Source organism: Chiloscyllium plagiosum, unplaced genomic scaffold, assembly GCF_037043375.1.
Source record: "Chiloscyllium plagiosum isolate Xiang-an unplaced genomic scaffold, Cpla_swu_hap1 HiC_scaffold_22, whole genome shotgun sequence".
NCBI classification, from domain to species: Eukaryota; Metazoa; Chordata; class Chondrichthyes; order Orectolobiformes; family Hemiscylliidae; genus Chiloscyllium; species Chiloscyllium plagiosum.
In genome coordinates, this window is record NW_028270160.1 from 44638591 (window position 1) to 44662874 (window position 24284).

At 41.6% G+C, this 24284-nt stretch overlaps 1 protein-coding gene across 2 annotated transcripts in view; it reads left to right on the forward strand.

The window, feature by feature from the left end:
- Positions 1-287: 287 nt before the first annotated feature.
- Positions 288-24284, forward strand: part of btaf1 (B-TFIID TATA-box binding protein associated factor 1) — a 127297-nt gene continuing 103300 nt past the window's right edge. The window contains exons 1-2 of one of the 2 annotated variants that reach the window (XM_043712509.2): positions 288-790; positions 12366-12489. In XM_043712509.2, coding sequence (XP_043568444.1) covers positions 777-790; positions 12366-12489 — 138 coding nt within the window. In that variant the 5' untranslated portion in view covers positions 288-776. The remainder of the gene's footprint in view (positions 791-12365; positions 12490-24284) is intronic. The other variant, XM_043712510.2, reaches the window with a different exon arrangement.

The window sequence follows — 24284 nt, forward strand, 5'->3', positions numbered from 1 at the left end:
GGAAGTACATATCGACATAAGTATATTATTAGTGGATATGCTGCGGGGTCGCACACGTGAAGTCAAGACTCCAACGAGTCAAAAGATAGGGATTAATTGCAGCAGAACGTACATATTTCATTGGGTTCCTGTTCTAAAGTTTTTTCATCGAAACTGTTCAAGGTGGATGCTTCAATTAACTTTGAGCGGTGCAAATCACAATTTCTGGGGAGGATGGCCCGGCCTGTGTTTGACAGACTGATGAGAAAGGCCAAGAAAAAGCCCGAAGCCGTCCCTTTAGCAGGAAGCGCTCCTCCACCCGCACCAAAAGGCCGGAGCGCAAAGAGCGCGATTGCGATTGGCTGCGGGAAGCCGGAGGAACCAATCAGGCGGGAGGATGCATCTCGGTGACAATAAATGCAAGATGGCTCCTCATATAAATCCACGCGCCGAGAATCGCTTTCCTGTTCGCAAAAAACTTGATTTTCCTCAGTTTTACACGCGATCTGTTTTTCGGTGGCGTCCCACGGGCTAACTGGCTGTTCCGTGTTGTAAAACGATCTGCCAATGACCATCGGGTACTCATCGATGAGTGTAATTAAAGGGTTTTTGGTTTCTGGCGACGAGGCGATGAATTAAATCCCCTCTCACGGTTGACAACACCGCGACCGCGGCCTCGGCGTTTGCTGCTGCGACTTGGCGATCACGGGCCACCATTGGCCGAGATAATAGTGGAATAAAACCGTAAATATTGTTCAGCATAGCGAGTGAGACAAATTTGGTGCCAGAGATTCTTCATGGCAGTATCGAGGTTGGTGACGTGTTTCAGTCTTTCATATTGAAATAAAACGCAAGAAGTGTCGTCAAAAAGGCCCATTTATTTCTAACCGAGTGACAGGGGGATAAGTTTCAATGATGTGGGATCTGCTTTTCGATGGTAAATAATGAACCCGATTGAGTGTTACAGTTGACCTCGGCTCTTTTGAATGATTGTGAAACTTTTTTGGGGCGTCTGTTCCAACTATGGTTATTAAATCACGCATCGTTGAGGCCTATGCTAGATCAATGACGAGTGATAGCTAGGCGAGTGGAAGATGTTTACTACTTGTGCTCTAGGAACTGCCTTAGATGGGTTTTAAATATCCTTCATCCACGGGGAATATGCAGTAAATCTTAAAATGGCAAAACAATGCTTGAACATACTAGGTTAATTTTCATCTGTCTTGATACGTACCGAATCGTGAATGAGTTGGAAAATCTCCAGTTTTTAAGCCAATATATAATTACAATCTTGTTGTGTACATGTACCGATTACAAAGCGGACCAACATCTGTTTGTACACATATGCTTTGGTATCGCTCCTAATGAAGGATCTTGGACGGCTTCACTAGCTAGTTTACATTTAAAAAAATAAATTACACGTTTGGCCGAACTTGGTTCGATCTCCGAGAATGCCTCACGGATTCAAAGCTGATTAGCCCACGATTTGCCCTACCAGATTTCTCCAAAACTAGGGATAAACCTTTGGGGACACTGTACTTAAGGATATGAAGCTTTTTTAAAAAAAAATTGGGAGGCATCTGTGGCGAGAATAGTCAGACTAGGGTTTCAGATCGAACCTTCATCAGTACGTCAAGTGTGAGCTGACTAGAGCACTTCCCCTGACCTATTGTTTCTGGCATTGTTGATTGACTCAATTGATCAACGAATAGAGTCACAGTGAAAATTCTTGTCTCTATCAACTTCATCGTACACATTTCAACAATAATCATGAAGTATGAGGTTGAACAACTTTCACTTAGGTAGTGGCCTAACACCGCTCATGTGAAGCTTTTTTTTTCAATACTTTATCAAACAAAAATTGATAAAAGGAGATATTTTGGAAGTTGTAGGGCAAAAGCTTGGTTGAACAGGTAGTCTTTATGGAATATCTTGATGGAGAGAAGTAGGACGATAATTGCAGGATTTTGGGCTCCAATGGTGGAGTGATTAAAAATGGGGATTCTTAAGACTCCAGGAATGGAGGCATGTAGATATGTTGAAGACTTACGGAGGAGATTATAGAGTGAGTCAGTGACATGGAAGGATGTAAAAACAAGAATGGACTTTTAAACTGGGTCATTTTTAAACAGGAATTTGTGTATGCCAGTCATCGTGTGGGTGATAGGTGAACAGGGTTTGGTGTGAGTTGAGACACAGAGTAGAGCTTTTTTGTGCCTTATGTTTTACCAAGGGTTAAAAGTTGAAGGTTGACCAGTGTTATTTTGGAATAATCCAGCCTTAAAGTAACAAAGGGTTTCAGTGGTTATGGAGTCAGTCAATATTACAAGGATGTAAGTAGGCAGCCTTAGCTGTCAACATGGCACAGAAATAGGCCACATAGCCCAACCATTCCATGCTGGTGGTGTTTGTGCTCAATTTGAGCTTCCTTCTATCTTTCTTTCAAATCTACCACCATTACAGTCTGTTCTATTCTCCTTCAAATGTTTGTCTAGCTTCTCCTTTTAAATAAATCAATACTATTCTCCTCAACCACTCCCTTTAGTAAAGGTTCCATATTCTTACTATCTTTTAGATATGTTTCTTCAGAATTCCTAGTTGAATTTCTTGGTAACTATCACATATTGATGCTGCCTAGTTATGTTCAATTCTGCCTGTATCCTCTCTGTCAAAACCTGACACAATTTGAAAGATGTCTGTTATGTCACCACTCAGACTTGTATATCCATGCATTTCTGACATCCTTCTTGTAAACCTTCTCTGCTCCCTGTCCTTTTTTGATATAAGCCACTGTGTACTTTTTTATATATAATATGGTGACCAGAATTGCGCATACAACGGTACCAGAAATGTGGTCAGTAGCTCATTACCATGAATTGTAATAGCAAGTTTCAGCCTTGGTTTAACACAGGATTCCATCTGTGCCAGCAGTATACAATTAATGGAGGGGATTAAAGATCAAATATCAGATATGCAATCTAACAATTTAGAGATTAGCTAGGGGTTGAGAGGTGGTATGTGAGATACAGTCTGTGCTGATTATAATGCAACAGTTCCATTCCCATGTAATCTCATGTAATAAAAAAATTGTGTATTAGCAGCACTATTTAAACCAATGGGACCAGAATCATGCTATAGCCAATACAGGTTTGGAAAATTTGCATTCTATGTAAAATTGTCTAAATTCTTCAATCGCATTATAGCCAATTCCTGTTGAAGAAATGCACATGATAGCAGAACCAACTATGAAGGTTGGTTGAACTGTCAGTGTGCATATAGAAGAGTCTAGTGCTGGAAAAGCATGGCTGGTCAGACAACATTTGAGGAGCAGCAGAATCAATGTTTCAGGCATAAGCCCTTCATCAGGAATGAGGCTTGTGGGCCAAGAGGGCTGAGAGATAAATGGGAGGAGGGTGGGCCTGGGAGGGAAGGTAGCTGAGAGTGCGATAGGTAGATCAAGGTGGAGGTGAAGGTGATAGGTCGGAGTGGAGGGTGGTGCAACCTCCCCTCCCAGCACCTTCCCCTATCACCACAAAAATTGCAAAACCTGCGCACACACCTCCCCCCTCCACCCCCAAAGGAGCCTTCCACATCTGTCAGAGCTTTACCTGCACTTCCACACATGTCATTTACTGTATCTGTTGCTCCCGATGTGGTCTCCTCTACATTGGGAAAACAGAACGCTTCAGAGAACATTTCTGGGACACATGCACGAAACAACCCCACTGCCCTGTGGCCGAACACTTTTTAACTACCCCTCCCACTCCCCCAAGGACATGCACGTTCTGGGCTGCTTCCATCGCCAAATCCTTACCATCCACCGCCTGGAGGAAGAACTCCTCCAACCACGCAGGATTTCACCAGTTTCCTCAGCTCCCCCCCCCCCCCACCCCCACCTTTTCCCAGATCCGACCTTCCAACTCGGCACCACCCTCTTGAACTGTTCTACCTATTCATCTTCCTTCCCACCCATCCGCTTCACCCACCTCTTCAATGTATCACCTTCACCTTCCCCTTCGTCTACGTATTGCACTTGCAGCTAGCTACACCCCCACCCCACCCCCAGCCCCAGCATCCTCCCATTTATCTCTCAGTCCCACTGGCCCACAAGCCTCATTCCTGATGAAGAGTATATGCCTGAAACATCGATTCCCCTGCTCCTCGAATGCTGCCTGACCGGCTGTGCTTTTCCATCACTATACTTGACTGTTATTCACTCCTTTGTCTGTCCAACTGTTCTTCTCTCTTCCCTCTTTGGGCTGTATATCCAACCATTGTTTACTACTTAACCCTTCTCCCTATCCTATCTTCTTTCCTAACTACCATCATTTGTGAAGAACGGTCGCTGGACCCAAAACATTAACTCTGATTTCTCTCCACAAATGCTGCCATAACTGCTGAGTTTTTCCAGCACTTTCTATTTTTGTTTCTGGTTTCCAGCATCTGCCATTCTTTTTGGTTTTTTATTTAGCATATAAATGACAATTGAGGATAAATCTTTAGAGACTGCTGATGTGATGATGTGGGAGTAATAAGAGATGTCATTGCAGATGATTTTCTGGCTGAGTGCAATCACATATTGCTGGATGTAGCGGGAAGGGATGGGAGAAAGTTGGTGTGGTCAAATGGTGTCAAAGAGAAGGCTGGAGAGGTACCTTTTTTGTTTCTGTTGCATAAGATGTTATTTTTGATGTTGAAAGCAGTTTTGGCACTGTTCCAGCAGGAACCTGGAATGGTTGGATTTAAACATGGAATCTTTGGAAGGATCAACATTGATTTTTGAGACAACAGCATGTTTAAGACTTTCTTTGAGAGTAAAGCAGAAGGAGTTAACAGTATGTAAGGGTGGTGGAGTTGAGGAGAGGAGTGATAATGTCAAATTTGAAAGTGGGAGAGAGAATTGTTAACAATGTCAGCTAATCTAGAAGCAGGAAGAGATGTTCAGTGGTCAGTAGATTGGTGCAATAGTCTCAAGGTAACAGAAGGTGGGTCTCTTGGGATGAGGTGTTCTCAAAGGGCACAAGTAAGGATAGGAAAAAAGCTAGCAAAGGATTCAAGTTTTAGGGCAGTTTGGGATATTGGCCAACATTTTGGCCCAGTGGGCTGAATGACGGGAAGAGCTGGTTGTATGATCACAAACTTTGTGACAAGGAGGCATTTGTGGCTATTTAGACAGTGAGGACTAGTGCATTGTGACACATGGCAAGCTTAAATCTCGACAGTTTAAATTTTGAAAGACAATATCCTGTAAATTTGGGAAATTTTTTTTCTAGGAATCTCAAAAATTTCTTCTTTATTGAGCATCTCGGATTTGACAGTGTACAGAATGTCATTCATCTGCTTACCTACACATTTTCAATATTTTAATACAGTTTTGGACCTTTTTTTCTTTCCATTTCTGTGCAACATGAATTTTTTAAAAATTACTCATTGATGCAAGTTACAAACCATCATCATTCCAGCACAGATATTTTGTGATCCAGATTGTGGTGCTGGAGAAGCACAGCAGGTCAGGCAGCACCCAAGGAGCAGGAAACTCGACGTTTCGGGCAAAAGTTCTTTTCCTGATGAAAGGCTTTTGTCCAAACATTCTCCCCGTGTCTGTGCAGGTTTCTTCCAGGTGCTCCGGCTTTCTCCCACAGTCCAAAGATGTGCAGTTAGGTGAATTGGCCGTGCTAAATTGCCCGTAGTGTTAGGTGAATGGGTAAATGTAGTAGAAAGGGTCTGGGTGGGTTGCTCTTCGGAGGGGTGGTGTGGACTTGTTGGGCCGAAGGGCCTGTTTCTACACTGTAAGTAATCTAATCTAATCTAAACAAAAACAAGGATTTTCCTGCTCCTCAGATGCTGTCTGACCTGCTGTGCTTTTCCAACATCTAATCTCCAGCATCTGCAGGTCTCACTTTTGCCTATTTGGTGATCCAGCCAAACAACACCTTGCCCTTTCCCACCTCCTTATCACCATTACAACATTACTCCTCTGACAAAACATCTTGTCTTCTTTCTTTCAGCCAATATTTTTTCAGTTTTTATTTATAGTTTTTCATGTAATGTGGTATTTCAGGAATTTCAGCTTAAGCTGTCACATCTTCAAACAAAAAGCTGGTGCTGAAAAAGTGGAAGTTACAATTTCATGAGAACGTCTTAATATAATTTAGATGGTGGTAGAGGAAGAGGAGATAAAGTTAATAAATATAAATTTTCATCTCATGGCAGATATGTTAACTGTCTAGTAAGGAGATGTTTTGATTTTCTTTAGCAAGGATCGGTGCTGGGTCCTCTACTTGTTGTCATTTACATAAATGATTTGGATGTGGGCATAAGAGGTACAGTTAGTAAGGTTGGAGGTGTAGTGGACAGCGAAGAGGGTTACCTCAGATTACAACAGGATCTTGACCAGGTGGGCCAATGGGCTGAGAAGTGGCAGATGGAGTTTAATTCAGATAAATGCGAGGTGCAGCATTTTGGGAAAGCAAATCTTAGCATGACTTATACACTTAATGGTAAGGTCCAAGGGAGTGTTGCTAGAGGGCATAGGTTTAGGGTGAGAGGGAAAAGATATAAAAGAGACCTAAGGGGCAACTGTTTCACAGAGGGTGGTACGTGTATTTAATGAACTACCAGAGGAAGTGGTGGAGGCTGGTACAATTGCAACATTTAAGAGGCATTTGGATGGGAAAATGATTAGGAAGGGTTTGGAGGGATATGGGCCGGGTACTGGCAGGTTGGACTAGATTGGGTTGGGATATCTGGTTGGCATGGACAGGTTGGACCGAAGGATCTGTTTCCATGCTGTACATCTTTATGACTCCATGACTATTTAAATAATTGAAAGTACAAAGTACACCCATTTCAGAATTGACATTAATTTGTCCTGCATTTTTACAATCATTGTCCTTTTTGCTTACAGTGCAATTTTCTAAATGTTCCAAAAATTAATTGGAACTTTTGCATTGTAATTTACACTGCATCAATCACCACTTTAACTTTTAAAGGCAACAAATAAAATCAGATAATATCTCAGTCTTACCATACGCTGGATGTACTGGGGTAAGGTAAAATGAAGGAATTTATAATAAACCTGCATCAGTTGCATTTCAAGAAGTCCCTTGTATTGCATGGAGTCTCCTGCTTCTTTGAAACCCAGAGATTCTTTTTAAACCATAGTCATTACTTTGTAGAAAGCTGTTGAAATCAGTCTGCTGTCTAAGATGCTGAAATCAGCAAACCAGATAAATGGCTAAGTAATTTTTTTTGTAATGTGTTAAGGGATAAATGTTAGCCAGGCCCTGAAGAAATCATTTTACCCTGCTTCAAAGGTCCCATAATCTTTTTACATTCATCTGAAAAAGCAATCAGGAGCTTAACTTTAAAAAAAAGTTGTTAAAATTTGTGTAGCTCTGAAGTTACTGCTATCCCTTAAAACTGCCACAGAAAAATTGTTTAATGTGATAAAATCCTGGATTGAGGCTTGAACCACAACCAAGGCTAGTGTTCCAGTGCAGAGAATGAATGCAAGTACTGAGAAAATATTTGTTGTCCTTTCACTGACCACTATCTGATCTAGAATAGATAATAATAGGATAAATTGAGGACTGCAGATGCTGGAGATCAGAGTTAAAAAGTGTGGCATTGGAAAAGCGCAGCAGGTCAGGCAGCATCTGGGGACCCTGGTTAAGTCCTCGTTCCCCCACCCCCCACTAGCCAACCCTCCACTTCCAGCACCTTCCCTTGCTGCCACAAGAGGTGAAAAACCTGTGCCACACCTCCCCCCCTCACCTCCGTCCAAGTCCCCAAAGATTCCTTTCACATCTGGCAGAGAATTTCCTGCACATCCAAATACCTCCTCTGTTGTATCTGTTGCTATTGATATGGTCTACTCTACATTACATTAAAGAGACAGGACACCAACTCACGGAACGTTTCAAGGAACATCTCTGGGACACACACACTAACCAACCCCACTGCTGTGTGGCCATCTCCCCCTCCCACTCTGCTAAGGATATACAAGTCCTTGGTCGCCTCCACCGCCTAATCCAAGCCAACCGATACCTGGAGGAAAAACCCCTGATCTTCCGCCTTGGGAGCCTCCAACCACATGGCATCAAACTCAACTTCACCAGTTTCCTCATCTCCCCTCCCCTCACCTCATCCCAGATCCAACTCTCCAATTTGGCACCGTCATCTTGAATTGTCCTACTTGTCCATTTCCTTCCCACCTCTCTGCTCCACCCTCCCCTCTGCCCTATCACCATCACCCCCCAACCCCTACCTATCCCCTTCCCAGCTACCTCACCCCCATCCATCTATTTATCTTTCAGCCCCTTTCCCCACCTGAATGTCCCCACATTCGTGATGAAGGGCTTATACCTGAAACATCGATTCTCCTGCTCCTCAGATGCTGCCTGACCTGCTGTGCTTTTCCAGCACCACACTTTTCGACAATAGATTATAATACTCCAGTAAGGTTTTATCAAGGTTCCACATGTATTACTTTAGTGAAATTGTTAACAGCATGAATGTTATTTTCCAAAAAAAAAATTAGTCATGAAGCATAAGTTTAAGAACTGGTATTATCTTCCTTGAGAATCTAAGGTTTCCTTAACTGTGACTATCCACTAGCTATAAAGACATCTAATAATCATGTATGAACAATTTTTCAGCAGGACATTTTTACCTAAGCTGTACTCAATTATTTGCATTAGAGTGTGACACTTGAGGCAAAAAGAACTGTTCTGACCAAAACAAAAGTTGTTACTTGACCTGTTTTTCTGCTTCGGGTACAAGTGCAACTATATATGCTTTGTCTATATAACAAAGGGAGCTCATATTATGTATCATGAAACTTTCCTACAGATGGCGCTCATTTAAGTTATCCATAATAATGTGCTGAATGATATTTTGATGCCTTGAATGAAGGCTACCTTTGGTAACTTAGTCCCAAGAATTGGAGCCCTCTGTTTTAATAAATGATCCATGCATAAGAAAACTTGCTGTTGGGTAAAACATTCCTGATATTATAAACAGAAAATGCTGGAAATACTCCAGGCAGGCAGCAAATGTGCAGAGAAAAAGTTAACATTTTAGATATGTAAATTTTCATTAGAACTGAGGAAAATTGGCTATGTAATAGATTTTGAACAATTCCAAAAGAATTTTAATATGTAAAATCTGATATATCATCCATTCAGCTAACAGCAAAATTCAGATTTCTCGTTAAGTTGTATGAGCTGAAATCATAACAATGCAACAACCTGGATGCAAGTTTGCTTGCTGAGCTGGAAAGTTCATTTTCAGATGTTTCATTACCATACTACATCATCAGTGAGCCTCCGGTGAAGCACAGGTGTTATGACCCGCTTTCTGTTTGTGTTTAGATTTCCTTGATATCACTTCATGTGATGTCATTTCCTATTTTTCTCAGAGCGTAGTAAATGGGGTCCAAGTCGATGTGTTTGTTGATAGATTTCCAGTTGGAATGCCATGCTTCTATGAATTCTCATGCGTGTCTCTGTTTGGCTTGTCCTAGGATGGATGTGTTGTTCCAATCAAAGTGGTATCATTCCTCATCTGTATATAAGGATACTAGTAATAGTGGGTCATATCTTTTTGTGATATGGGTCATGTGATTTTGTGGCTAGTTGATGTTCACTTGTCCTGGTGGCTAGTTTTCTGCCTGTTGTCCAATGTAGTGCTTTTGTTACAGTTCTTGCAAAGTATTTTGTAAATGATGTTCATTTTGCTCATTGTCTGTATAGGGTCTTTCAAGTTCATTAGCTGCTGTTTTAGTGTGTTGTTGGGTTTGTGGGCTACCATGATGCCAAGAGGTCTGAGTAGTCGAGCAGTCATTTCTGAGATGTCTATGATGTAGGGGAGAGTGACTAGGGTTTCTGGGTGTGTTTTGTCTGTTTATTTGGGTTTGTTGCTGAGAAATCAGCAGACTGTGTTCATTCGGTATCCGTTCCTTTTTGAAAATGCAGTATAGGTGATTTTAGTCTGCTCTTCGTTGCTTCTCTGTGTTGCATTGTGTGGTGGCTTGTTGAAATAATGTTCTAATGCAGCTTCATTTGTGAATTTTGGGATGATTGCTTCTGTAGTTGAGTATTTAGTCCATATGTGTTTGGGTCTTCTATGTGGATGACACCTCTGTTATTAGTAAGCGAAAAAAATTAGAGGAACCTTCAAGACCATCAATAATATCCTTACTGGCATAAAATTCACAAAAGCAGAAGAAAACAACAGCAAACTGCCATTCCTAGATGTCACAGTAGAGCGAATAGCCAAACGGGAACTTCAAACCAGCATCTGCAGGAAAACTACACATACGGACTAAATATTCAATTACAGAAGCAATCATCCCAACATCCACAAATCAAGCTGCATTAGAACATTATTTCAACGAGCCACCATACACACTGCAGTACAGAGGAGCAACGAAGAGCAGACAAAAATAACCTATGCAGCATGTTCAAAAAGAACAGGTACCCAATGAACACAGACTGCCAATTTTCTCAGCAATAAACCCAAACAAACAAGTAAAACACATTCAGAAACCCTAGCCACTCTCCCCTACATCATAGACATCTGAAATGACTGCAAAACCACTCAGATCTCTTGGCATCCTGGTAGCTCACAAACCCACCAATACACTAACACAGCAGCTAATGAACGTAAAAGACCCTATACAGACAACAAGCAAAACAAACATAATTTACAAAATACTTTGCAAGAACTGTAACAAACACTACATTGGACAAACAGGTAGAAAACTAGCCACCAGGATACATGAATATCAACTAGCCACTAAAGGGCATGACCCACTATCACTAATATCTTTACATACAGATGAGGAAGGACACTACTTCGACTGGGACAACAAATCCATCCGAGGACAAGCCAAACAGAGACATGCATGAGAATTCCTAGAAGCGTGGCATTCAACCAGAACTCTATCAACAAACACATCAACTTAGACTCCATTTACTACCCTCTGAAAAATAGAACAGGAAATGACATCACCACATGAAGTGATATCACCAACTCAAGGAAACCTAAATACATAAATAGAAACCAGTGCTTCACTGGAGACTCACTGATGATGATACCTAGTATGATGGAACGTCCAAAAACAAACAAACCTTTCACCTCCAGCAAACAAACTTACATCCAGAACCTCAACCTGAGCGACAAATATTCTCCAAAATCGCTAAATGCAGCAACCATTTTTTTGAAGTCTGCCTACATCAGTGTACTCCTATAGTGACATTTATCATTTGTGACTAGGCAGCTTCATGGACAAGTGATTTCGTCGATTTTACTGCAATTCACTGACCTCATTTGATCCAGGCACACACAAACATGACTGTGGGGAAGCGCTCATCGTCCATATACTCGCAGCACCTGTGACATCACTAGCGATGCTGCAGGATTTGTGTAACACTTTTTCATACTTTAAGTTTATTTCAGGCTGCTACATGAAATAAATTTAGTTACAAAATTGTTGGTACAAAGGGGTGCTCAGAAAAAGTCCTCAGTGCCTCACACACTGTTCTCCCTCTTAGCCCACTTCCTTAGTGAAGTGATGAGCCCAGAGATATAGTTAGCTAGATGGCAAGGGAGGCAGGTGGCAAGGCAATGAAAGAGAGGCTGCAAAGACCAGCTTACTGTTTCTGGTTCCAGTCCTAACTTCTATTTCAAATGTTGTGTGGGCCCACAGTGACATTAACAACACCAACTTCCTGTTCAAGTGTGGTAGTAGGGGATGCACCTAACTCAATATCCTAGGTTATGTGACTCCTTTTGTTTTAATTTGCATTGAAGATACATTGCCAGATTATGAATACCTTTTGTAAAACAAAAGCTAGTCGCAAATTTAATCCTGTTTCCTTCAAATTTGTAACATTATACCCAATATGTTTTTTTGGAGAATGGATTAGTTGCATATGCTGGGTTAGCCTTTAAATGAAATCATTTTTTAAAGTAACGTCATATGAGACAGCTGCAGACCAGAAGCTTCCCTTGCTGTAGTGCAGACTGTACTTTGCAAGTGTGGTCAAGTGGAAGTCTTTTGACTCAAGTTTGAGATAAAACATGGAACTCGTTCTTTTAAATTGCTGGCATAATCATGGACACCTAAAGGCTCTCAGTTTTTGTTACCTTATTGGGACCTTGTTTTATAATGGATGAGTGGGAAGCAGACTCATGGCTTTCTACAAAGGAATAAAACAAGAACTCGCTGGTTAGTCACAACTATAAAGTCTGCCACATTGTTTGCCCTAGACCTCACTTTTTTTGTGACTGTTTTCAAATTGCAGTAAATTCATTGCAAAAATAATTTTAAAGTACCAATATGTTGAATTGAAACAGTATCTTTTTCTTCTATTCAACAGGCTTGATCGTCTATTTATTTTACTGGATACTGGAACAACACCAGTAACAAGAAAAGCAGCAGCTCAACAGTTGGGCGAAGTAGTTAAACTTCATCCTCATGAACTGCACAACCTGTTATCCAGAGTAAGGAGATCATATTTTTTACATCCAAAATACGTATATCGGTGTATTGTCAGCTTTGAAGTTTCATTTTATTTTAATAAATAAAATATTTGGCTCATCTACAATAAGCAAGAAATGCCCATTTCCATAGAATTTATACCCCATCCATTGTACTTTTTGAGGTACTTGAGTATAAAAATTAGCTGATCATTTTGTGTGACCAACCAGAATGTAAATTATGCAGCAGAAAATATGAATAAAAAGACAGCTTTGAATTACTGCAACAGAAATGCCTTCTTAGCTCCATATTTTGTGAAGATGCTCATGTAATTTCAGATATAAAACATTTGCAATCTTGATTCCCTGCAAGTGCAAGTCAGTATTTAGTTTATAGATGTGTTACTTCAAAACTGAGGGCCATATCATCTAAAAAGGTTTAGGTAGGAATAAAGTATTTCAAATTACCCTTTGCCCATATAATTTGAAAATGACTTAGCACCTATAGGTCACTGAAGCTTTTGCCAATATGTCATAATAATAACAGTGTGGCTATTGGTGTTTGATGTTATTAAGGAGTAACTAGCGCAGCAACATCTAATATCAATGCAACCATAATTAAGTGCAGAAATCTAAGTTTTTGCTCTTCCACAAGCTTCACTGCACCAGTTCCAAATCTTTGATCTACCTATGTAGCTGTAGTATTTGTGTGACTGGTCAGTGATAACCTGTATTATTTGGTGGATTCAGCAGTCGTAATGTCATTGAAAGTCAAGGCAAGATGTTTAAATTCTCTAATGATTTTTTCATTGCCTGGCATTTGCATACTGATCGTTTTAACTCTCATTCCAACCTTTGGCACTTTTTAACAAATACAATACTGATGTTCCAACTAGTCTCTGTCACCTCACCTTTTTAAATCCAATTTTTTGTTCATGTTTGGACTAGTTGCGTTTTGGAGCCATGTAGTCTTGGCGGAGCCTAAACAAAGATTACTGAACAGGTTACTGATGAGTAAATGGTTTCTGATAGCTCTGGAGAGAATATTAAAGGGATGGTAATTGTACTGGCTTTTGTGAATAGCACATACCGAGGTAATTTTCCACCTGGTTGGTAGATGTCAATATTGTTTCTGCATGGGACAGCTTAGCCAGAGATGTAGCTAGTTCTGGAGCATAGGTCTTACAAGGGATAGTGTTGAGGCCTGCAGCTTTTGTTATTGGCAGATGCTTCTTCACTTCTTGATATCACCAGAGTTGTCATCCGAGTGCAGCTATTGTGGGGACTTATCTACTCTGGACATGATGGGACATCGTTGATTGACCTGTCAGTTCAACCCTTGAACAGTAATGCCATTTTTTTTATATTTGAGAGTGAGGATGTAGTGTCCATGTTCTTTTTCTTCACTCACCAATGTCAAAGAGAAGCAGAAGCACACCTGATTTCATTCCATTCGTAATTCATTCTGAAACCAGAACAGAAATTGTCAGAGAAACTCAGCAGTTCCAGCAGCATCTGTGGGAAGAAAGTGGAGTTAAAATTTCAAGTCCAGTGACACTGTATCAGAGCTGTTAATAACTAGGAAAAAGTGATACTTATCCTGAAGCTGAAGTTGGAAGGGATGATGTGATTATTATAGGTGGAGATGAAGCTTAGAGACAAAAAGAGGTATAAAAGCAGGAGGTAAACAAGGATATTATGGAAAGCAGGCCAGGATAGAGGAAAAGCAGAATTAGTAACAATAAGGACAAAGAGTAGGAGCAAATAGATGAGCTGTACTGAATATAACTCTTATAATGTGGTAATGGTCTTTGGAGTATGTTAAAATGGGTGGCTTTGCTAAAAACAACCCATGTTGTGACAGGACTGGATGTGGGTAGGTTTAAAAAAAAAAGGGAAGATGTAACCAGGCTGTAAAGTTATTGAACTCAATGTCGAGTCCTAGAAGTTGCAGGGTCACAAAGTGACAAATATGATGATATCCTTCAAGTTTGCACTGAAATTTGCTGGAACACTGCAGCAGGCCTATAGCCTGCAACACAGTAGTGTGTCGAAGTGGCAGGCAAGTGGGAGCTCCAGATCATTTTTGCAAGCAGAATATAAGCAGTAAAGGCCAAGCAATCACCTAGTCTGCATTTCAGCACCCTAACGTAGAGGAGACCATTTTGTGAACAGTGAATACAGTAGACCAGATTGAATGAAGGACAAGTAAATTGCTGTTTCTCTTGGAAGAAGTGTCTAGGGTCTTGGGTGGTGAGGAGGGAGAGGTAAATGGGCAAGTTCTGCGATTGCATGGGAAGGTGCCTTGAGGGGGTGAAACATTGCTGGGAATGGAGGAAGACTGGACCAGAGTGACCCGGAAGGAATGGTCCCTGCAGAACAACGTGGGATGATAGAACCTCTTATAGTCTTCTAGATACCGAAGCTGGTTGGGTGGTAAGAAAGCACCGGGGGACCCTTTCATTGTTGTGGGAGGGAAGGGGTGAGGGTACAAATGTGGGAGATGAGTCAAACACAGTTAAGGTTGACCAATTAGTGGGAAATCCATGATTCGAGGAAAAGGTGGATAGTTCTGAGGCCCATGCACAAAAAGGTAGCATCACCAGAACAGATGAGATGGAGAAACTGGGAGGATGGGATGAAGTCCTTACACGAAGTAGAATATGAAGTTGTACAGTTAAGGTAACTGTGAAAGTCTGTGGGTTTGTAGTGTCTGTTGGTGGGAGAAAGTGAGGACTACAGATGCTGGAGAGCCAGAGTTGAAAAGTGTGGTGTTGGGAAAGCACAGCAGGTCAGAAAGCATCCTGGAGCAGGAGAATCAATGTTTTAGGAACAGTCCTGATGAAGGGCTTATACTTGAAATGTTGACTCTCCTGCTCCTCGGATGCTGCCAGACCTGCTGTGCTTTTCCAGCGGCACACTTTACGATGGTGTATGTTGGTGGCTTATCCCCAGAAGTGAAAACAGCAATGTCAGGGAAGTGAGGAGTCAAAGATGGACTAGGCAAAGGTGAGGGCAGTGTGGAAGTTGGAAGTAAAATTGCTAAATGTTTCCAATTCCGAATGAGAGAGGGAAGCAGCAATGATGATGTGATCAGTATACCCTAGAAAGAGATATGGGATGGGACCAGAGTAGGACTCTAACAAGGAATGTTCCATTTACCCCACAAAAAGACAGGCATAACTGGGGACCATGTAGGTGCCCATGCAGACACCCATGGCCACATCTTTGACCTGAAGAAGGTGAGTTGACTTAAAAGGAGAAGTTGTTCAAAGTGAGGATGAGCTCAGGAAGAAGTGGTGGGCCCTGAGACCATCTTGATAGGGATGAACATGTAAGGGGATGTCTGTGATGAAGAGGAGGTGGCTGCTGGCTCCAAGCTATAAGTTTCAAAGTTAACATAAAGCATCAGAAGAATCACTATGTAAGTGGGGAGGTATGGGACAAGAGGAGAAAAAGATAGAGTTGATATAAAAAGAAATAAGTCCCATGGGGTAGGAATAAACAGAAACGATGGGTCTCTCAGGTCAGTTCTGTTTGTGGATTTTGGGATTAGATCGAAATAGCCTCCCATCCTTGTACAGCCTATGAGCTAGGAGTCTATTGACAGGCAATCGCCAGATGAGATGAGGTTGAATTCAATCGTGGACACAATGGCCTGATGTTCGATGCTGGGGTCATAGTCCAGGGAGAGAGAGGTAGAGGTGTCTTAGAGCTGACACTCAGCCTCTGCGATGTAGAGGTCAGAACACCAGACAAAAAAAAAACCTTTGTTGGCAGGCTTGATGACAAAGTCAGGATTCGATTGGAGAGTAGGGAGTGTGGTCAGTTCAAATGGGTGAGGGGGACAGAGAAGTTAAAGCCACCAATGTCGTGCCAACAGTTCTCCATGAACAGGTCAAATGCATGGAGATGTGCAGGTGGAGGAAGAATATTGGAGGCAGGTGAAATCATCTGTGGGATGGGCAGAGGATTCCTCATAAGTGTCCAATGATATGTCACCTATTCCCTTCTCCACTGGGGAGATGAAACAGACTAGGTGACTACTTTGCAGAACACCTGTGTTCCGCCTGCAAAAATGACTTAGACCTTCAGTTGCCTGGCACTTCAACACACTGTGCTCCCTAGCCAACATTTCTGTCGTAGGCTTGCTGCAGTATTCGAGTGAGCCGCACTGCAAACACAAAGAACATCATCTCATTTTCCACTTGGTGACCCTGCAGCCTCTAGAACTTGATTATTTAGATAACTTTAGAGCCCAATTCCATCATTCCGTGTTTTTTTACCTGTCCGTGTCCATCCTGTTATGATATTGGTTGTTATTAACACAGTCACCCATTTTTAACATGCTCCAAAGGCCATTATCGCATTACAACCCTAAGACTCTATGATATATACAGCACAGAAACAGACTCTTCAGTCAAACGTGTCAATGCTGACCAGATATCCTAAACTATTCTAGTCCCATTTGCCAGCACTTGGCCCATGTCTCTCTAAATCCTTCCTATTCATATAACCATCTACATGCCTTTTAAATATTGTATTTGTATCAGCCTCCTCTACTTTCTATGGCAGCTCATTCCATACATTTACTTCGCTTTGCATGAAAAAATTACCCCTTGAGTCCCTTTTTAAATCTTTCCCCTCTCACCCTAAACCTAATGCCCTCTGCGCATGCTGGAAGAACAACACCTCATTTTCCACTTGATTGGTCTGCAATCCTCCAGACTCCATATCGAGTTCAATAATTTTAGGGCCCGAACTATCCCACGTCCTAGCCCCCAACCCCACACACTAGGCCTTGTTATCACATAGTCAGCCATTACACAGAATAGGTTTATTGTTAGCCAGTATCAGTCTGCATTAACAGCTGTTCACTCGCTGAGCCACATTGCTATCCACTCTTTTGTCTGCCCAACTGTTCGGGCTCTATTCCCACCTAGCCTTTACCCCTTCCCTTTTCCCTATCGTCTGCATATAAACCAACACCTTCCTAGCTACCATCAGTTCTGAGGATGTCACAGGATCTGATACATTAACTCAGATTTCTCTTCTTAATATTACTTATTCTTCAAAGTTTGTGCGAAGATTTGTAGCTCAGGTGCTCGTTGTTGTGGTTCTGTTCGCCGAGCTGGAAGTTTTTGTTGCAAACGTTTCGTCCCCTGGCTAGGCGACATCATCAGTGCTTGGGAGCCTCCTGCGAAGCGCTTCTTTGATGTTTCCTCCGGTGTTTATAGTGGTCTGTCCCTGCCGCTTCCGGTTGTCAGTTTCAGCTGTCCGCTGTAGTGGTTGGTATATTGGGTCCAGGTCGATGTGTTTGTTGATGGAGTTTGTGGATGAATGCCATGCCTCTAGGAATTCCCTGGCTGTTCTCTGTCTGGCTTGCCCTATGATAGTAGTGTTGTCCCAGTCGAATTCATGTTGCTTGTTGTCTGTCTGTGTGGCTACTAAGGATAGCTGGTCGTGTCGTTTCGTGGCTAGTTGTTGATCATGTATGCTGATTGTTAGCTGTCTTCCTGTTTGTGCTATATAGTGTTTTGTGCAGTCCTTGCATGGTATTTTGTACATTACATTAGTTTTGCTCATGTTGGGTATCGGGTCCTTCGTTCTGGTGAGTTGTCTGAGCGTGGCTGTTGGTTTGTGTGCCGTTATGAGTCCTAGGAATCGCAGTAGTAGGGGCCACAACACACTGCAGTACACCAGAACTGCAAAAAGAAGAAGAGGAACACCTATACAAGGTATTCGCCAAAAACAGATACCCGCGCAACTTCATCAACAGATGCCTAAGAGAAAGACCACGGAACGAGGACATACCACAACCAAAAGGACTAGCCACACTACCATACATCAGGAGCATATCTCGGGACTGACAGCTAGACTACTGCGACCCCTAGGACTCATTCTGTCCTGACCTGTTATGTTACCTCTCTCTCTCTCTCTCTCTCTCTCTCTCTCTCTCTGCACTCCATCTCCACCTATCTGATCAGATCACTCCTGCTCCCAACTTCAGCTTCAGCATAAATACCTCTTTTTCCTAGCTACTAATGGTACTGATAAAGAGTAACTGGACTTGAAATGTTAACTCTGTTTTCTTCTCACAGATGCTACCAGATCTGCTGAGTTTCTCCAGCAAATTGTTTTTGTTTCAGATGTCCAGCATCCATAGTTGTTCTTTTTCTTACACAACTTATTTTGCATTTTGTCTGAACATTTGGTGGTTCAGGCACAGTGCCAGGCTATTAGTCTGCTTAATAGATTGCACATCTTATAGCAAAGCAGGATCTAGCAATTTGGACTCCAGACTCCCTTACTCTGCAAACCCTTATCACTTTTTTCCCCCTATTGTGCAAGAGAGACTAGTTTTAAGTGCAAACATTTTCACATTTCCGTTTAAAAATAGCAGGGTGTTTTGATGTATGCTATTTTTAGATCCTTAGCTCTACTGGATTCATAGTGTTTCAAATCTGTAGCAAAGTTCCACTATAAAATTTTACAAAAGGAAAAATCAAATAATCAAGACAGCAGGCAATAGTGCTCACTTACTTTGAATCTCTGGATCCTGCAAAACAAAAAAAAAATTCTTTAGCTTAAATGGTGTATGAATTTTTCAGCCATTCTTCAGGTGTCGTTGAAGCAGTGCTTGCTCCTAGTTTTGCCTCCTCCCTTTCTCAAGGTCAGCGGGAAAACAGCATTGCAGCCACGTTCATGAGCACCACACACTCATGCATCTTTACATTTTTGTCATCACACTGTAAATGCATGTGAACTTCTTTTGTTAAGAAGGAATTGAAAAATATGCATTACTGTCTTTCTGAGGAAAGGTCCCCAGACCCGAAATGTTAACAGATGCTGCCAGACCTGCTAAGCTTTTCTAGCACTGCCTATTTTTATTTCTATCTTTGTTTCACAACTTAAATTTATCTGGCATTTGGAGCAAGTTGCAAGGGAAAATCACAACAAACACAATACAGAGGAACTTGATTATCTGAATAACATGGGCAGAGAATATTTTGTTTTGGTAATTGAAGTTTGGATAATCGAATGCCGGATAACACAGTTTAGCCAACATCAGGACCTTGCGATCTTGTTCGGAAATGCGAAATTCGGATAATCGAATGCCAGAAAATCGCAGTTCCTCTTTAGACTTCTGGGGCTTCCTTTACCAAACAAAAAATTATTTAGTCTGAAGTGTACCTGCCTTCACCTGGAGCTTGCTGGTTCATCCACGAAGAATATTACTAAAAATACTCACAAAAGATTGTATGAGTACACTCTCTTTGCCTTTGAAAAAATGGCACAAGCTGAAAACAAAGGGTACTGGAGAACATACACCAAGGGGTGCCCAGAGTGGCAGCCTTTTTGGATAACATTAGAGTAGCTCCTGAGATTACAAATAAACGTTATGGAGGACTGCTAATGTCCTATTAAAAAAGAGAGGAATGGAGAGACCAGAAAATTACACAGTCAGTTTAGCCTTGGTGGTGGGGGAGATATTCATAAGAATTGAGGGAAAGAATGAATCTGTACTTTTAGGAACATGGATTAATTGGGCTAGTGGGCATGAGATTGTTAAGGGAAGGTTATGTTTGACAAATTTGATTGGATTTGTTTGAACAAGTAATTGGGAATATTGGTAAGGGTAATGCATTTGATTTGTTCTACGTGGACTTTAGCAAGGCTTTTTATGAGGTCCCTTGTGGCAGACTGATCATAGAAGCCCTTTGGATCCAAGGCTAAGTTGAATCCACAGGCAGGCAGCAGAGGATAGAGGGATGTTTCTGACAATGGAAGCCTGTTTCCAGGGTGGTTCAGCAAGACTGTCTGCTGTGGTCCTTGCAATTTATAGTATACATTAATGATTTGTAAAATGTAGGGGTGTCATGCTTCATCAGGGGAGCAAACTAATAGTCAAACCCTAGTCTTCTTGGATTTGTCACAAAAGTTAAATATCTTAATAATGTACAGAACTTCCCCAATTTATCTGTCAAATCCAGGCTAACAGAAAGCACCAGGTTTCTGTGCTTAACAAGGATTACTATTTATTATAATTAAACGGATCTAACTACAGGTAAACAATTGTGAATTGTTGACACATAACTATACCAATTCAACCTCTAAGTCCTTTCTAAATCTCTCCATGTGTTGGCAGAAAGCAAGAAAAGCATTGTTTATGAATGGAGGGGTGAAAGAAAATGGGAAACTAGTTCAGTGGCCCCAGTCCAGTGTTCCTTAAGATGATCCTTTTACTTGCCAGGTCTTTCTGTTCTTTGAGCTCTCTCTTCAGGTCCTTTTCACCTCTTTACAGAGTTCAGAAGTTACTGGTACGTTAACTAAAAGTCTCCTAGTTACTGGCTAGTTACTATGCAATTAATGAGGGAAAATGAACTCGCAATAGTTAATAAGGGATTTCTTGAGTGCTTCGGTATTGGAGAGAAAGACACACCATCTCCCTTTCCAAAGGTCCAAGTGTTTCTGCCAGTGTCAAGCATACCCACAGGCTGTTCAGCTACCCGGGCGGCAGTCAGATTGTTGACAAGCTGATGGCCCATGTCATGTACAACTGATCATAATTCCACTTACAACTTATCTACTTGGGCTGGCTGAATCTCAGTTTGTGCGCTGCCTCATGCTGGCACATCTCTAGCGGTATAATTCTTAATAAAAATCAAAAATGCAGAAAAATAGAAAGATATAGTCTTTTCAAGTTGTGTAATCTAGATGTTTATGGATGACATGAAAATTGGTAGGGTAGTAAATAGTAAGAAGGATCGCCATAACTTGGAGGAGGCTATCACCAGACTGCTCCATTGAGCAAAGCAGTGGGAAATAGAACTCAATCCTGCAAAGTCTGAGATAATGTGTTTAGGAAGGCTACTATGGCAAGGAAATTACACTATAAATAGTCAGAACTTGGAAAGTACTGATCATCAGAGTAACCTTGATGTAATATCCACAGAACCGAGAAGATAGCAGGGCAAATGAATATGGTGAATAAGAAGACGTGTGTGATACCTGCCTTTAGCCAAGCATCTAACATGAGCAAGGATGTTAATACTGGAACACTTGTTAAGCCTCAACTGGAGTACTATGTGTAGTTATGGTCGCTACCTTTGGAAGGAGGTGATTGCCGTAGCGAGGGTGCAGAGGAGATTTACAAGGATGCTGCCTGGGTTGCAGAATCTGAGCAATGAGGATATGCTGTGACTGTTTTCCTTAGAATGCAAAGGTTGAGAGGGGAACTGACCGAGGTGTATAAGATTGAGGACCATAGCTAAGGTGGATAAGGAGGCAGTTCTTTAATTGTTAGAAGGATTAATAACCAGGGATCATACCTTTATCCCCAAGCTTTAAATCTAAAACAAGGGTTGAGTTGAAGTATTTTTACTGTGAGTCTTGAACACATTATGTAAAAGGGAGGAGGGGGCTAAGTTAAAATCTCATAAGCAGTTTAAGCAGTATTTATATATTCATTTGCATTAACAGAGCTTTTTTATTTTAAATCCATTCATGGGATGTGGGCATCACTGGTGTCCAGCATTTTATTGCCTATTCCTAGTTGCCTTTGAAGGTTGTGGTGAACTGCAGCCTTGAACCACTGCAGTCTACGTGCTGTAGTTTGACCCGCAATGCCCATAGGGAGGGAATTCCAGGATTTTGGCACAGCGGCAGTGAAGGAATGGTGTTCTATTTCCAAGTCAGGATGATGAGTGGCTTTGAGGAAGACTTGCAGGTGGTAGTGTTCCCATGTGACTGCTGCAGCCTTGTCCTTCTGATACAAGTGTCGTGAGTTTGGAAGATGCTGCGCAAGGATCTTTGGTGAATTTCTGCAGTGCACCCTGTAGATAATATGCACTGCTGCTGGTGGTGGAGGGAGTTGATGTGGTGCTGATTAAGCAGGCTGGTTTGTCATGGTTGATACCAAGCTCCTTGAGTGGTGTTGGAGCTGCACCCAGGCAAGTGGGGAGTATTCCATCACATGCCCGACCTGCCTTGTCAAATAGTGGATAGGTTTTGGGGAGTCAGGAGGTGAGTCACTTGCCAGATCCCTAGCTTCTGACCTTCCAAACTATGTTTGTGATGTGACCAGTTGAGTTTCTGATCAAGGGTAACCCCAAGGATGTTAATAATGGAGGATTCAATGGTTGTAACACCATTGAATGTCAAGAGGTGGTGATGGGATGATCATTGCCTGGACTTGTGTGGCGTGAATGTTACTTACCACTTGTCAGCCCAAGCCTGGATATTTTCTAGATCTTTTTGCATTTGAGTATGTACTGCATCCGTATCTGAGGAGTTGAAAATGGTGCTTAACATTGCGCAATCATTGGCTAGCATTCCCAGTTCTGACCTTTTATGATGGAGAGAAGGTCATTGAAGCACCTGAAGATGATTAGACATAGGGCATGACCCTGAAGAATTCCTGCAGACAAGACCTGGAGCTGAGATGACTGACGTCCAACAATCATAACAATCTTTGGTGACTGATGAAGTGGGACCAGTAGGGCTGGATGATATCACAACGTGGACTAAAATTATGAAGTGATTGGAGAATGTTTGAGAACCTTAAATTTGAACAAGAACAATAATTTCTGTATAGACCTGTTGCAACAATTATCAGTTTCATTTAAGTGTATTTCCTTCATTATCATTATTTTTATTTTCTGTACTATGGAATTCTGCAGAATGTCTTTGAAATGACAGTGCTTACAACATATGACCATTATTCAGTAATTCAAGGTCTATTACAGATGTCTTTTGGCTGCTGTTTCAAAATAGATTTTTAAAAAATGTAACTCTGCATACTGCTTTACATATTGGCACAGCTGTGTTTGAATGGTCTTTCTATAAATGGAAATTAACAAATTTTGTCTCTGAACATAGTTTGCACTTGTACATCACCGAAAGTTTGAAGATGTCTGTTAGGATGTTGACTCTTCTGGGAGACACAGTCAGAGGTCTTGGTAATGAAGCAATTCCAAAATACCAAGAACAAATTGTGTTTTTATGATCCCATCTTCCCTCGTGTCACCTAGTTTTCTCCATAGTGTCAATCCTTCCCCACCCAAAACAAAATTCATAATGAGTGAGATTTTAAAAATTATTTCATGTTTTCTTGCAGCTATATTGTTTTTTGAGGAGTAAAACAGTACCTTAAAATTCAGCATGATATTTTTTAACCCCAGTTAAAAATCTCCTCTCAAAACTAAATGGCACCCTCAGTTCTGGACTTCCCAACTAGTGGAAATATTTTGCCTGCATCCACCCTGACTACCCGTTTTATGTATTTGTAGTTTGTAGACCAATTCTTGTTTTTTGAAACTCTATAGCAGTGTTTCTCAACAGGGGCAGAAGCGCCCCCTAAGGGGCATTTGCCTTCCTTCGGTGGGCGTTGAAATCAAAGCGGGCAGCAAGGGAGCACTGAACAACTTTGTAGAGAGCTTACCAATCACTTGGAAGACTGCCGTGTCCTTGAAGGACATTGCTGTGTGCAGATGGATAGTCGCATAACACGAGTCTGTTATTTCCCTGCACCCATGGAGGTGTGCGTTCTGATTGGTTGTTGCGCTATAGTTGACAGTCTTCTCTGTGAATGGCAAACCATTTGAACTCGTTTGCAGATGGCACTGATTCGACTGCCGAGATCAACATCACCTAACTTGTGTCACTTCTAGGAAGACGAAACGCAGCTTTTCAACTGTTTTACCGGGTGACAGAATGAATGCACATTACAGCTAATTAGCCAATCAGATTTTACCACTTGTCTGAGCGTCTTAAAATTATCGTGATAAGGTAATACCCACGATTCCATCAGGGTATTC